General features: G+C 46.7%; 1 protein-coding gene across 2 annotated transcripts in view; it reads left to right on the top strand.

Moving 5' to 3' along the window:
• The first annotated feature begins 904 nt into the window (after nucleotides 1-904).
• The window catches only part of RELN (reelin), a 283,103-nt gene continuing 269,684 nt past the window's right edge, over nucleotides 905-14,323 (top strand). For both annotated transcript variants that reach the window (XM_050323631.1, XM_050323630.1), the window contains exon 1: nucleotides 905-1,164. In XM_050323631.1, coding sequence (XP_050179588.1) covers nucleotides 936-1,164 — 229 coding nt within the window. In that variant the 5' untranslated portion in view covers nucleotides 905-935. The remainder of the gene's footprint in view (nucleotides 1,165-14,323) is intronic.

Genomic DNA, 14,323 nt, shown 5'->3' with positions numbered 1-14,323 from the left:
CATGGACCAGGGCAGAGGAGTAGGGGTAACAGGACAAGGGATGGGGCAGGTGCACAGGGGCTGAGACAGAGGGACAAGGACATAGACAAGTCAAAAAGACACGGGAAGGAACACAGAGATAGAGGGATGGGGCAGAGGGATGGATAGGGGGATAGAAACTGAGGGACAAGAACATGGCCAGGGCAAAAGGACAAGGGATGGAGGAGAGGGACAGAAGCATGGGACAACAGGATGGATAGAGGGATAGAAGCAGAGACATTTGGGCTGGGTCTGAAAAGACAGGAATATGGGAACAAGAAGGGAGCAGGGGCAGGGACTCAGGTGTCAGGGTGTGGAGCACGGACAGGGACAGGAGGAGGGACAAGGGGCAGGTACAGGAACCAAGGCAAAGGCAGCGGCAGGGGCTGGGACCCGGGAGCAGAGACGGGGGCAGAAGCTGGGGCGTGGACGCAGGGGCAGGGCAGGGGCAGGGGCCAGGCGGTAGACAAAGGGCGGGCAGCAGAGCCCAGCTCGCAGCCCCCGTGCCCGCAGCGGCAGCACCGCACACCGGCGCGCAGAGCGAGGAGCAGCAGGAGCGGGCGGCGGCGGAGGAGGAGGCGGAGGAGGAGGAGGGGAGGGACCTTCCCCTCCCTCCCACCCCGACACCGGGGGAAATAAATTATTCCCAGCCCTCGCACTCCCAGCTCCGTGCCCCGCACCCCGGCAGCGGCAGGCGGGGACGGCGCAAACCTTCGTCGGGCGCGGAGGTGCCGCCCCTGCCCGTTCCGCTCCGCGCTCCAAGCCCCGCGCCCGCCTCCCCTCGAAGTCCCGCGGGCCGCGGCGGGGGCAGCGCCCGCCCGTCCCGTCCGTCCCGCCCCGTCCCGCGCGGCGCGGAGCGGAGCGAAGCGCCGGCCCCGCCGTGCCCTGGATGCCCCAGCGGCGCCGGCGGCAGCAGCATGGAGCGGCGGCGGGGCGTCCCCGGGGGCTGGCCCTGCCTGCTGGCCGCCCTGGGTGCCCTGCTGGCGGCGGGCCGGGCGGCTGCCCCCCGTGCCCGCTTCTCGCCCTTCTTCTTCCTCTGCACCCACCACGGAGAGCTGGAGGGCGACGGCGAGCAGGGCGAGGTGCTCATCGCCCTCCACATCGCGGGCAACCCCGCTGCCTACGTGCCCGGCCAGGAGTACCACGGTAGGTGGTGACGCCCGCCGTGCTCGGCGCTGCTCGTCCCCCGGGCGGCCCCGGCGTGTCCCGCGGGAAGGACAGTGGTGGGGGGAAAGCGGGCGCTCTGGACGGGGAACCCCGGGATCGTGTGCCGTGCCCCAGGTCAGCCCCGGCGGGAGGCTCGGAGGGGCTCCCCGCCCGTGCGGGACCGTGTCCACCAGCCCCGGGCGCGGGGACCGCCGCCCGCGCCCCCGTCCCAGCGCCGCCTCGGCGCGGCTCCAGCCAGGCGCAGCCCGAAGCCAGAGGAAATTGCAAGTCCCCTCTCCTCAACCGGCCCCGAGCCTGACCCGGAGCCTCCCAAGTTGCCGGCAATCTGTCCCTTTCTTACTCCAGCGGCTTTCGGAGCCGGCTTGAGCTAAGAGCATCACCCTCTCCTCGGGGGCTCTGAGGTGCCGCAGCTGGCGGTGCCATCGGGTCACCGCGATGTGTCACTGCGGGGAACGGCCCGGCGCGGCCGGGGCAGCCAGCCAGCCTGTTGCTCCCCTTGAAGGAGCCACGGGCGAGAGCTGGGGGTCAGGCACTCGCAGGTGGCTTTGAGATGGAAGGTCGTGCCCAGAATGAATAAATTAGCGTGCTTTCTGTAAGCGCCCAGGCGGAGGAGAAAGAACAAACAAGAGTAGGCAAAGTTGTTCACAAAGTAGGGTCTCTACATTGGGGCTGTAGTGGGTGATGGACATAGTCCAGGGCTGAGTATGGCCTCGCAGGCAGGTACACTGTTGTGGGAACCTGCTTTCGGCTGCAGAGTGCCCCTGGAAACGAGCAACTGTGCTGTTCAACAGCCTCATGACTATTGCTCTGTGTAGAAAACTTCCATGTGGGAAACATTTTTAAATTCATAACAGTGAGAGACTGTTTAAAGGTCTAATTCTTCTTCTCTCATTGTGTCTTCTTGTGGTTTGCAATGCTACAGAATAATAACAACTAATTCAGCAATAGGCAATTGAAAGTCGGAGATGTCAATAAATGTGTATTTAAACCACTTTCTTCAGAAATGGATACTGTGTGATAGTCCTTGACTAAAGATGAAGTTAAACTTTTGACTTAGATATATTCCAGCTCAGAACTTAAGTTTCAGGTAAATCATTGAATAACTGAGTTATGTGAAGATTCTGATTGAAATTTTTACTGTAAAGACATAAAACCCAAACACATCAAATATTCATTTTCACACAATCTAAGGGGTCCCGAAGATTTTGCCTATGTATAAGCTTTAGCAATATAGCTTTACCAAAGTCATAGGAAACTTCTGATTTTAAAATATTGTTGTCCTTTTTAACAACCCATTACATGACTTCACCAGATAAAATTTTTCCAGCCTGTAATACACACTCCAGTTGGTAAATTGCATTCAATCTGATGAACCACAAACGTGCAGAGGGAAAAAAGAAGCTGGGATTTCCATCTTGCCCTGTTTTAAATGCTGGATTTTTGAAATGATGGTTCAGCCACGTAAATAACCGAATCAACCCCGGTCATCGCTGCTGCCGTGGTTTCCAGCCTGCAGCCGGTGTTTAAACTCCCGTTGCTGGTCTAGGGAGAGAGGTTTGTGGCGGGACCGCTGCGGGCAGGACGGCGAGCAAGGCTGTCCGTCTGTCCTGCAGGGTGAGGAGCAGGGACAGAGATTGTTTCTCCGGGGATGCTCTTCTCCCTCTCACCCTATTAAGAGGGTTTTTGACTCTTGAAGTATCAGCTTGCGGAGCAGCGCCCCAGCTGCGCTCCAGACCTTTCAGGTGGCCGGGGGTGGATTTTCCGCCGCTGTTTTTGCACCTGACAGAGCAAAACGCGGCGTCTTTTGAATTTACCTCTGCACCTCGCGCGGTTTTTCCCCGTCCGCTCTCAGATTTCGCGGAGCCGCTGCTGCCCCGCGCCTGCCCCGGCCCTGCGCGCCTCGCCCGGCGCGCTCCGTGCGCTGCTGCTGCGGCATCTCCCCGGGGACACCCTTAACCCCGCTGCCCCTCCGAAATTGGCACCGCGGTTACGCCTTTCCGTCTGAAGCGGGCACTGCTGCCCCCAGCACCATCCAGAGGCCAACATCTGCGCGGGGGCGCAACCCAAGCGTTTCAGGGTATCTTTTAAAGCCACCGTGTTAAGAAAGTGTAAAGAAATTGCACGCGTTCAAAGGATGAACATTGAAGGAAGTCCATAAGACGAACTTGGAAACTAATTTGTTTACACAGTGCGAGGTGTAGGTACACCTCGGTGTGAGCCAGCCTCCTAACTGATGCCAAACAAATTTCTTTTCAGATTTGTGCATTGGTTAAACATCTACCCTATGCCAAACCAAGGCAAGAAGCACTGCCTATTTGCTATGCACAGTGCAACAGACATATCCTTGAGCTAAGCACACTTAATCAGTTAGATATTTTGAAATATCTCATTTGAATATTTTTAAATATAACAATTATCGATGTTAAATATAGCACAAGAAAAAATCCCTCAGGGTATACAATCTGAAGAAATAATTTGAAGCAACATGGAATTTTACATAGTGCCGTTAAACAGTGCTGAAAAATGCCAGTCTGCACTGGTTGGGCATTTTTCATTTAAAAATCAAACTTTAAAGGTGGTCTTCTGGGGACAAAAAGCAGGAGTTTTGAGATTGCTGCACAGAAGCACAGGACAAAGGGAGATTTACATATGTACAATGCAAATCCACCTGCTCAGAGAGCATATTAAAATATACTGGTCCAAATCTTTGCAAGTTCCAGTGAGGCCCTGTTTTACACTTACTGCCCCTTCATTGAACAGGGACAGGTGACAGTAGCACCCAGGAGCATCACGTTCAAAGAGGAGTGAAATGGATGAAACCACATGTCAAGGGCTGGATGAGAAAAAATTCTGATTAAAAAATAAATCGGCTGACGACTTTCTGCTAATTTGTTTAGACATTTCCTTGGGCTCTCGGGGGGTAGTCAAACCTCTGTGCAGCCAGTAGAGCTGTGGCAGGGCCTCTCAACCTTTGCCCAACTGTCTGTGGCGCTGCCCCAGCACGATGGGAGAGGAACAGCATGTGTTGCAGAAGACACTTGCCTGGGAACTGGGCAAGCACAGGAGCTTCTGCAAGTGGCTTCTCTGACACACTGAGTCTGGCACTTTATTTCCCTGTGCCTTTGAATTTCATAAGTAAAACAAAGGCAATAATATTCCCTACTTTGCACAGTTAAATTAGATACTTTGGGATTTAGCACTTCTCCCCTAATCCTTAGAAATATTCCAAATTCGGCCCTATTCCTGCAATCGGAAAATATTTAATCACTGATTGAATAGGACCAGACCTATGCTGCACAAAAATACGCTCTTTTATATAGATAACTGACTTGATGCATCAGTAAACAATATTATTACCTTTGGTAGACTTTTATTCCTTGAATTAGCTTATTTTAAATGCAGCCAAGCCCTTGAGCAGAGCACTTATGCGCCTGCTCAAATGCAAACTGACAAAGTGTGCACTGGTTTAATGTGGGCACCTGCTCAGTTTTCTTCCACCCGAGGGGTGGTCGCGTGTTCAGAGAGTTGCATCAGGGCTCGCTTGGCTTGATCATGGCTTTGCTGGTAGACAGCAATGATCTTGTTTTGTTTTTTTCTCCTGGGCTTTCCCCTGTAATATACAGAGTAGAATACAATTTCTTTAAAAAAAAAAAATCAAGCCAACAACAGTATAAATTGAAAAATTTCATACAACTTCATTTGGGTTTATTTGCAATCTGCGGTCAGTTTTTGATTATCCATGTCAATGCGCCTTCAGTGCTGAGCATGTACCATGATTTATAGGCAGATAAGTACATTGGAGCTGCATAAAGAAATAAGGATAAACTTGACTGAACATTGAGTCTTTACTGACCTTAATCACAGAAAGCTCAAAATGAACAGTCTGATTTGTAGTGTTTAAAAAATACAAACGGATTATCTTTACACTCTATTTTGTTTTATCCCTCAAGATTTTTTTTTTTTTGCTATCACTGCAAACAGTTCCTTTTTCCCAAGGTTTCAAATTTAGATCTTTTAGGAACAACTTTGAACTGTTTTCCCATGATTGATGTTAAAACTCATCATTCTGTCCTTAAAATAGTTTTATGTAATGAGGCTTGAGTTTCTATTTCACTCTCCATTGTTTCCTTTTTTTTTTCCAGAACGGATTAACCTTCAGTCCCCAAATGTTATCAGTTTCCATCAATGACTGCTACTATTCTTAGATATACTGTATATTGTCTGGAACCATTGCCATGATAGGTTGTAAAAAAACAGTTTTCAACTATTTTAAGTGGTAGTTATGCACTCTTTCAGCACTGATAAAAAGTTTTTTAAAGTCTGTCCAGTTCCACTTTCATTCTTAAGTGCTGTATTTAAGAAATACAGATTGTGACTTAGTATCTATTTACTTACATTTCTGGTGGGTATTTTCATTGTAAATTCTTATTCTTCAGATTATTAAGAAATAAAAGCATGTTTGAGTTTAAAGTGAGGGAAGAGAAGAAAGAATAGCTGGAATGTAAGTAGTGATGCTGCTTGAGGTATAAACAGGATTATAACTGAGTGGCAGAAAATCAGTTATGGATACTTTCTCTACCAGTTACGCTGAAGTATAGGAAGCTTTTAGTGAGTCAGTAGAAGTATGTAATGTACAGGAAGGAGGTGATGTTAGTGATAGTGTAGTGGTAACAGAAGAGCAAATTTTGGCCCATGTTTTCCAGCATCAGCCTGAGAACCAGGTCAGCGTCTTGAGTCTTTCGCAGGGTATTCCCTCAAAACCTTTCGTCTCAACCACTTACACCCTCCTCTGATCTTTGGGAGAATGGAGCTTGCCGTCATTTTTTGTTTTAAACTAAAGAAGTGTGAAAAAAATTTTGCTCATAGGAGTCCAGTTAGGTCCAGGGGTTATTTTAGAACTCTTAAGGGACACAAAATAAAAACGTGAGGCTGGCAGTAGGTAGCAGTGGTGAAGGAGTTAGTATGGATGGGGGAGGACCCTTGATTTTCAAGTCTCTCCTTTCCTCTAAGGTCCCGAGCAATATTTTGCAGCTGCAAAAGGGTTTCATAGCTCATAAAAATTTCATCTTGGGTCAGCATTTGCTTAAAATGCCCTCATCCACCAAAGCCCCAGAGTGCGCCCTGACTCTGCTCTGCTTTATTTAGGATTTTCTTACATACAGTGAGCTTTGCAAAAGGAAGGCTGATTTATGAGTACTGTGGCCTGTTTTAATTTCTCAGATCTGAGCCTTACTTAGTGTGTTTTTGAGTGAATATGGGCTTCTAGATCTTGATGTTGACCAAGGCATTGTCTGTATTTCTGAAGCTCTTTTCTGGACCCAGAGTTCATGTGATATGTCTTTGCAAATTTTAAAAAGTTGTACTTTAAAGATCCCTTGACCAGAAACTGAGGAAGGGTTCCAACCTTCAGAGAAAAAGGTAGGCAAGGTCACAGCTGACAGCCTCTTACAAACTGTGTTTTGCCAGGGAAGATGTTAAGTTTCAACCGTTTCAGCTGTCATCACTCTAATTTGTGGGCCACATAAGCGGTCAGCAGATGGCCCAGCCAAAGATGTCGTCAGGCAAGGGATTGATGAAAGGAGGTAGAAGGTCCAGAAAGGCCTAAATGAGCCTTTCTTGCAAATGTACAGAAGAGATGTAATCTCTGGTTAAATCCTTTCTCCCCTCATCAGGGGGCTGCTCCCCCCTGCAAAGGAGACTTGATTGCCCCAAATAACAGAAATCAAAGCCAGCATGGAGTGCTGGCGTGACCCACATTTGTCAGGTGACATCTGACTGTGGGACAGACACGGTATTGTTGGTATTGTGGGTCTGTGTAGGACAGACTGTGGTCTGTGTACATGAGAAAATGATCTCTGCCTCAATGAGTTCACCGTCCAAGGCCCAGAGCTTGCCGTGGGAGCTGGCATGTGTGGACAGACCTTCTCATTGCATGTCAACCAGCACTGAAGTCAAGGAAGAAAAGAAACCTATAAAAAGTTAAAGGGTGTAAAAATACTGTTCCAGTGGGAATATTGCACATATTTTCCAATTTCTGTGTTTAAAGATATTATCTAATATGCACAATTTATCTGTGGAATTTATTGCTAAAGTTTGTACATACAAACTGCTTTAAAGTAGAAATTTTTAACAATTATATTTTTCTTATAAATAAGTAGTAGTTTTAATTATATGTAAATAGAGATATATAAAAAATGAGAAAAATCTTGTACTTCAAGACCTAAGGTGACCACTAAATGATTTATAAGTAGGTTGCATGGTGGCACGTAGGATGTTTCTCCATTGTTTCCTGTATTGATTATTCCACCAAACCCATGTTGGTTCATTAGGTAGAACAGGATGAGATTGTCAGACCTGGGGCATTTCTCATTTTCCTTACTGTTGCTTCGATTTGGATTTTTGGAGGCCGCTGCTTTTGAAATACTGTAGCATTTTTTATGATGGTACAACACTACAGCGTTTGTATATTGACTGGTTGAAGTATGATTTTCAATCCTATAATAGCCGTGGTGGTGCAGCGGAGATGGATTCAGACGCAACCTTTATTTGCTTTGTGTGTCTCATGGCCTACAGCTGTGGTTTGGATTTGTCATGAGTGTTTGCTGCATGGAGAGGGAAGGAAATGGCACTGTCTTACCTCTGAGAATAAGCAACCTTTCATACCGGCCCTTGTTATGAGAATTTCAATGGTCTCTGATGAAAGGTTCAGTCTTTTTAACATGCTTCCTCTCTTTGTGTTAACATTTCCTGCCTTTTCATCGGGCATGAAAGGTGCACAGAGTGCAAATGTGTGTCTGGAATATTTGTGTAATTCCTACCTTTTTTTCCTCCCAGTTGGGACTTACCTATGGGATAAACATAGGACAAACTCTGATAGTGTAACTTCTAACATCTGTCAAGGCCCACTGGCAGATTGCTCAGGGAAAGACCTTCCCACTTTGTGGGATGAAGCCTTCTTGTTGGACAGGTGGCCTTCCTCCATCCCTCCTTCCCTCAGGCCAGTCCTGGAAAAGGAAAACCGTAGTGTGTCACACAATTTGCACAGCTCAGGTGGGCTCTGCCAATGGACAGTGGCATCATGGAGATAGAGATGCCCCTGGTCCATGCGCATGGAACCTTCTCCAGGTCTCCTCAGTGCTCAGAAGGTTCCCACAGGTGACATATTTTTGACTCTTTTCCTAAAGGGAAGAGCAGAGTCATGGAAGTGGGCTTTCTTGAAGACTTTGTTTTAATATATCTCTCACTAAGCATTTGCCTTAAATAGGAGCCATTTCTGAGAGGTCGACATCCTGCTTGGAGAGGGAGAACTGGGGTTTGTGGGGGATATCATGGTTTCTACCTGTTTATTCCATAGTGCAGGACCAGGCATTACTCTGTCCTTCTGCAGCTGGAGAGGTCCTGGCTGGGACTGGAGATGGCACCCAGTGGCCGGGCACGGAGCCACAGGCTCCTTGCCATTGTCTGCTGCAACCATCTGGAGCAGGTGATGCCTCAGTGGCACCACAGTGATTCTGGGCAGCTGGGTTCAGTTTAGCTTCAGGCAGAGGCACCTGTGGGCTTGTTCTTCGTCTCACCGACCTCAGCATCACCTGCGTCACTCCAGACTCCCTGTGGTGTAGTTGTTGGCTGTTCACCCTTGTCCTGCTGCTCTCAGCATGGCTTTCTGTTTGGGCATGCTGTTTGGTGAATGTGGGTTTTGCATGCTGGTAGAGATCTCCATCCACAGGGCTCCCCTCTGTCCACCCCAGTGGGATCCTGATCTTCCCAGGGAATTGAGACATCCCTGACTGCTACCTTGCAGTGTTTCCTCATGACCTGTTGTAGGCAATGCCTTTTATGTGAACATCTCAGTTGAGAAAGCAGGAGTCCTGGAGGACTGGACATGAGTGGCCTGTGAAAGTTACTGGGGAGCAGGCAAGGAGCTCAGACACTTTCCCAAAGGCTTTTATCACAAAGTGGAGGCTGTTTGTTACAGCATTTGTAAGGTTCCTCTTGCCATATTTTTTCATTCTGGGAACAAAACTGTTCTCTGCTCCTCTCTAGTGCTTTGATATTAATATTGGTTGTGAGAGTTTCACAAGCATCTCCTTGGGGGGTGAAATCAATGGCACTTTTCCAGACTGTGTCTGTTGAAGTTCCACCTGCAAGAACAATGAGTGACAGTAGGCAACAAATCTCTCTCTCCTACCCTAAGTCTTATGTTCCGCACCCCTGCCTTCTTTCAGAATTCTACATTGACCTTCCTAAAATTTTGAGTCCTGCAGGTTTCTTTCTGAACTGTGCATGTGTTTCAGTGCATGTCCAAGTTCTGCCCCAGTTTCCTGTGTGCTAGGGTGACAAACACCACAGGGTGTACCCAGCCCTGCAGTGGGACTGGTGCTGCCCACAGAGCCGCTCCCCTGGAGGGAGGTGATGTGCTGTGGGACAGCCTGTCCTCACCTCCTTGCTGAAGGGCTGAGTGCCCGCAGGAAAACACATCAGATGGGTGGTGGCCTCTCATGCCTCCGCCCCCATCCCCTCCTCTCCTCTTCCTCTTTGCCTACTCAGAGGAGGGAGCAGCTCCAGGGGACAGTTTTATTATGCCTGCAATAAAACTTGATTTAGTTTTGCTAGATGAGAAGTATTATTAATAAGCCCAGCCTACTGGGTGTAGGGGCTCACTGGGTGTTGGAAATATTTGTGAATCCATGTGTAAAGCTATTGCTGTGTCTCTCCAGAAGAAGAAGCCTTGGGTCATGCAGCCATGCAAGGTGATCACTGGTTTCTCTCTTTGGTTTTGCAAGATACAGCAGAGGGGGAAGTGGCAGTGCCCATGGTTTCCTTCAGCAGGATGAGCAGATTAATTATCAGAAGGCTGAAGGTCTGTATGTGTTTCCCAGAATGGCTTCTACTCACATATGCTCAGGTTTGTGACTGCTTGTTTCGCACAAGAGACGGGGCTGTACACTCTGGGCTGAGGGAACTGAATTATAAACCAGACTGATACGAAAAGCCAAGAGCTCTTGCACGACACTTAGCAAAATTTTGATTGCCTCAGATTATATAGAGTAATTTATTCTTCCCCATGTCTTCTTGAAGGATAGTTTTGTAAATAAACAGACAGATGACCTGACAGATCTGAGATAAGAAAAGGGTCTGCTTGCCAGCTGCAGTTCCAACTGTGCCAGTGTCTCGTACTGTCCACCTCATCACTGCTTGCTGGATGGGTGGCTGGATGCTGGCACCCTATCCCATGTCCCCTTCCAGAGCCTGCCTGCAATGTGGCTTTACACCGAGCAGTTCAGCTGGTGAGAAGCACACAGAATAAGAGACCTCACGATTTCCCTCTTTCCACCTCCCCAGTGTAATTTTCAAGAGTGCAGTTAGAGGATCAGAAGTTGGCAAAGAAAAAAACCCCTCAGTTTGTACAGCGAAATCCATCAAGAGAGCTCCCTTTCATGCACAGGCATGAATCCAAGAGCAAATGATATTTTCCCCTCTTCATTCTGCTGCATCCCATCCGCAGGTGGTTCCTGCTCCAGCTTGGTTTGAAGGGATTTGCATATTGGTTGTCCCACAAGTAGCATATGTAGGATGGTCCTTGGGAATGTGTGGGGAGACAGTGAAAGCTGACTGTCCATGTGCATATCATACGGAGAGGAAGAAAGGAAAGGGAAAAAGAGAGAGCACACAGCCCTTGCTGCTCAGAAGACTTGAAGAAATCCAGGAATATTTTTCTCTATATGGCTGAGAGGTACTTTGTGGTCATAGTATTCAACATGTCTGGTAGAATATCCATAGAGGAGTTAGCAAGGATGCCGAAAATCAGCTTTTCTGGGTAGGTGGCCGCGCTCTTGCAGAGGAGTACTTCATGGAAGAGCTGGGTGGGTCCTGCATGGGGGAGCTCTTTCTGCTGGAAATGAAAGCAATGGGTAGGTGATCAGCCTTTTTAACATCTGAAAACAGCAGCGTGACCCTCTGTGGCCTCTCTTCATGTCATGCCCTGGGATGTGAGAAGTCATTCATCATGTCATGGGGCTTGGCAAGGTCTCTGCCATTTGCCTTCCACTTTTCCCACTGCTCTCCAGGACAATACAATAGATAGGAAAGAACAAGAAATATAGATAATATTTATCTTTCTGGCTAAACAAGCTGTGGTTTCCAACCGACAATAACCTTCCAGTGTTCCTATCTCACAGGGGAAATGCATTGCTAGAAAAAAACAACCCTCCTTCCAGAATTAGATACATTTATCTGGGCATTGGATGAAAACATTGGTACCAAGAACTGCAGAGAGAAATAAAACAGCACAACTGACCAAGGCAAAGATCCTGGTTTAACAAAGCATTGTCCAGCCTTGCAGTGCAGAACTCTAGGGGATGACAGGTATCAAAATTAAAGAATCAGTGCTATGAAGTGCTATGTATGTTTGAAAAAAAAGGGTCTCTGGCTAAAGTCCAGTGTTCAGCATTTCGGTACAGTGGTTCTTCTGACTCTGGCCCAAAATGACTGTAGCCTTCAGAATCTCATTCTAGTTAGATCCAAAACCCCAGGCAAATATTTTTATGCTCTCCAATTAGTATAGTTGATTTGATGATGACTGATACCCTGTCAAATAATTTTTGAAGTTGATAAAGTTCTTGTATGAGCAATCCCAAGTACAAATACAGGCTGGGTGGAGAATTGATTGAGAGCAGCCCTGAGGAGAAGGACTTGGGGGTGCTGTTGGATGAGAGGCTGGGCATGACCTGGCAATGTGCACTTGCAGCCTAGAAAGCCAAACATGTCCTGGGCAGCATCAAAAGCAGTGTGGCCAGAAGGTCAAGGGAGGTGATCCTGCCCTTCTGCTCCACTCTGGTGAGACCCCACCTGGAGTACTGTTTTCAGCCCCGGGGCCCCCAACATGAGAAGGACATCAACCTGTTGGGGCAAGTCCAGAGGGCCATGAAGATGATCAGAGGTCTGAGCATCTCTCTGATGAAGACAAACTGAGAGAACTGGGGTTGTTCAGCCTGGAGAAGAGAAGGCTCTGGGAAGACCTTAGAGCAACTTTCTGGTACCTGAAAGGGGCTGACGAGAGCTGGAGAGGCACTTTTTACAAGGGTATGTAGTAATAGGACAAGGAGGAATGGCTTTAAACTGAAAGAGGGCAGGTTTGGATTAGGTATTGTGAAGAAATTCTTTGCTATGAGGGTGGTGAGGCATTAGTACAGGCTGCTCAGAGTAGTTCTGGACTCCCCATTCCTTGAAGAGCTCAAGGCAAGGTTGGACGGGGCTTTGAGCAACCTGGTCTAGTGGAAGGTGTCTTTGCCCATGACAGGATCATTGGAACTAGATAATATTTAAGATCCCTTCCAAACCAAATCATTGTATGATTCTATGCATTAATTTAGCTAGAATTGCCATGTTCATAGTGAATTCATTTACAGTCCGGTTTTGTGAAGGATAAAACCTTATAATTTCTTTGAGTAGAATGTGGTAAAAGTTGTAATGGAAAATGGGGAGAAGTGAAACATTTGAAATATATTACTGATATTTTCAAAACATGATTTTTGTTTTGTAAATGTATCTTAATTGTGAAACTGACTGTGAAAAAGAAAAAGAGAAGAAGTTAACCTGCATAATCAGAAAATGGAATGAGACTTTTCTGCTTGAACAAAATTCTTTATCTAATTGCTTTGGGTTCATTGAAGATTTTCATATTGACCTAACTGATATTTTAATTTATTTTTTGTGCCAGATCCCTCAGTACTTCTCCTTTTTATGTTAACCCAAGCTGATCTCTTTTTCTTTCTTTCTCTTTTCATTTTGGTCACTGAACCAAAAATTGAACAGTTCTACTTCTGACAACTTGACCATTTAATTTCCGGCCACTGAACAGATCTGATTCAGACCGCTCTCCTCATGTTTGTTCCCAAAATAAATTAGAGAATAATAATTCTCTCTTTAAGGCACCAAGCCACAGTTGGTAGCAACAATGACATTTCCAAGGTAACAGACTCATGCTTTCTATAGTGATACCTGTGGTTGCTATGTGGCTACTAATGTGTAAGTTGACCACATTTTGCTTTACATTGTTCACTTTTCTTTTCAGCAGAAATCTTTTCCCTATTGCAATGTTCAGTAAAAGAGGCTTAGAGGAGATCTGTCACTTGCCTCCTTCTGGATGTCTTACAGTTAAAGGATATTTCTGCTTCTGAACTTGAAAACCTGTTGCAGTGCATCTATACAATTGTCATTCATTGAACTAGACAAATAGTCCTTTGTGTCTCTAAAATTATCCCTTTTTCTGTTTTTTCATGGAATAGTATTTACAGGGATGTCCACCTCAAATAGAAATGAACTGCCAGAGCAGACGTACAAATTGGATTTGAGAGATGCAGGTTTATTTTTTCAGGAAAGTGATCCCTGTGTTCTTTATTGCCCTGCTTTTCCCTCAACCTGTAGTTAATGCAGTTATGGAGTATAAAAGAGTTCCAGCAGAGCTGTGATGTTTGCAGAATTTGCCTCAACCAGTGGAGATGAAAAGGTGTGGGTTTGGCTGGAGCTGGCAGCACCGTTCCCCACCCCAGCCTCCGGCATCTTGGATTACTCTGTGGACCTTTTCAGTCAAAGAGATCTAAGTTTTGTTTTATCAAGTGGTAGCAGATGTTAGGGAGCCTTTATGCCTCTCATCACCGACAGAGTGCCAACGCAATGGCATCTGGATGTTTTCTTAATACAGATTGATTTTATAAACTCTCAACTGTCTCTGAGCAGTGGTAGTGGTGCATTACACACTGACTATTCTTCTTCTGGGATGTTGCCCAAAATGTCCAGCTTCCCCCAAGTGCCTTTTTCCCAATTAGTGAGATTACAGTAGAGAGCAAATCCTTCTCCTATTTGCAACATTTTCCATTTCAGAAAACACATTGTAAAATTAATTGCAGTACAATATTTCTCCTGATTTTGCATCACTAACCGCTAAGAAACACTAGTGAGCGACTAGTGAGAGCCTTTCATTCCAGATTTACAAAGTCTGCACTTGTTGCAGTTACCAAGGTATTCTCTACTTGCAAACAGTGAGAAACAGGGAACTTTTTTGTTCTAATTGATGTATTTTCTCTAGAGCATGGAGATTTTTCATGAGGTGCAGAACTCATACAGGTGCTAGTAAGCG

The sequence above is a fragment of the Myiozetetes cayanensis genome, unplaced genomic scaffold, assembly GCF_022539395.1.
Source record: "Myiozetetes cayanensis isolate MyiCay16 unplaced genomic scaffold, myiCay2020 scf3, whole genome shotgun sequence".
NCBI lineage: Eukaryota > Metazoa > Chordata > Aves > Passeriformes > Tyrannidae > Myiozetetes > Myiozetetes cayanensis.
This window is presented reverse-complemented; position numbering and strand designations above follow the sequence as displayed.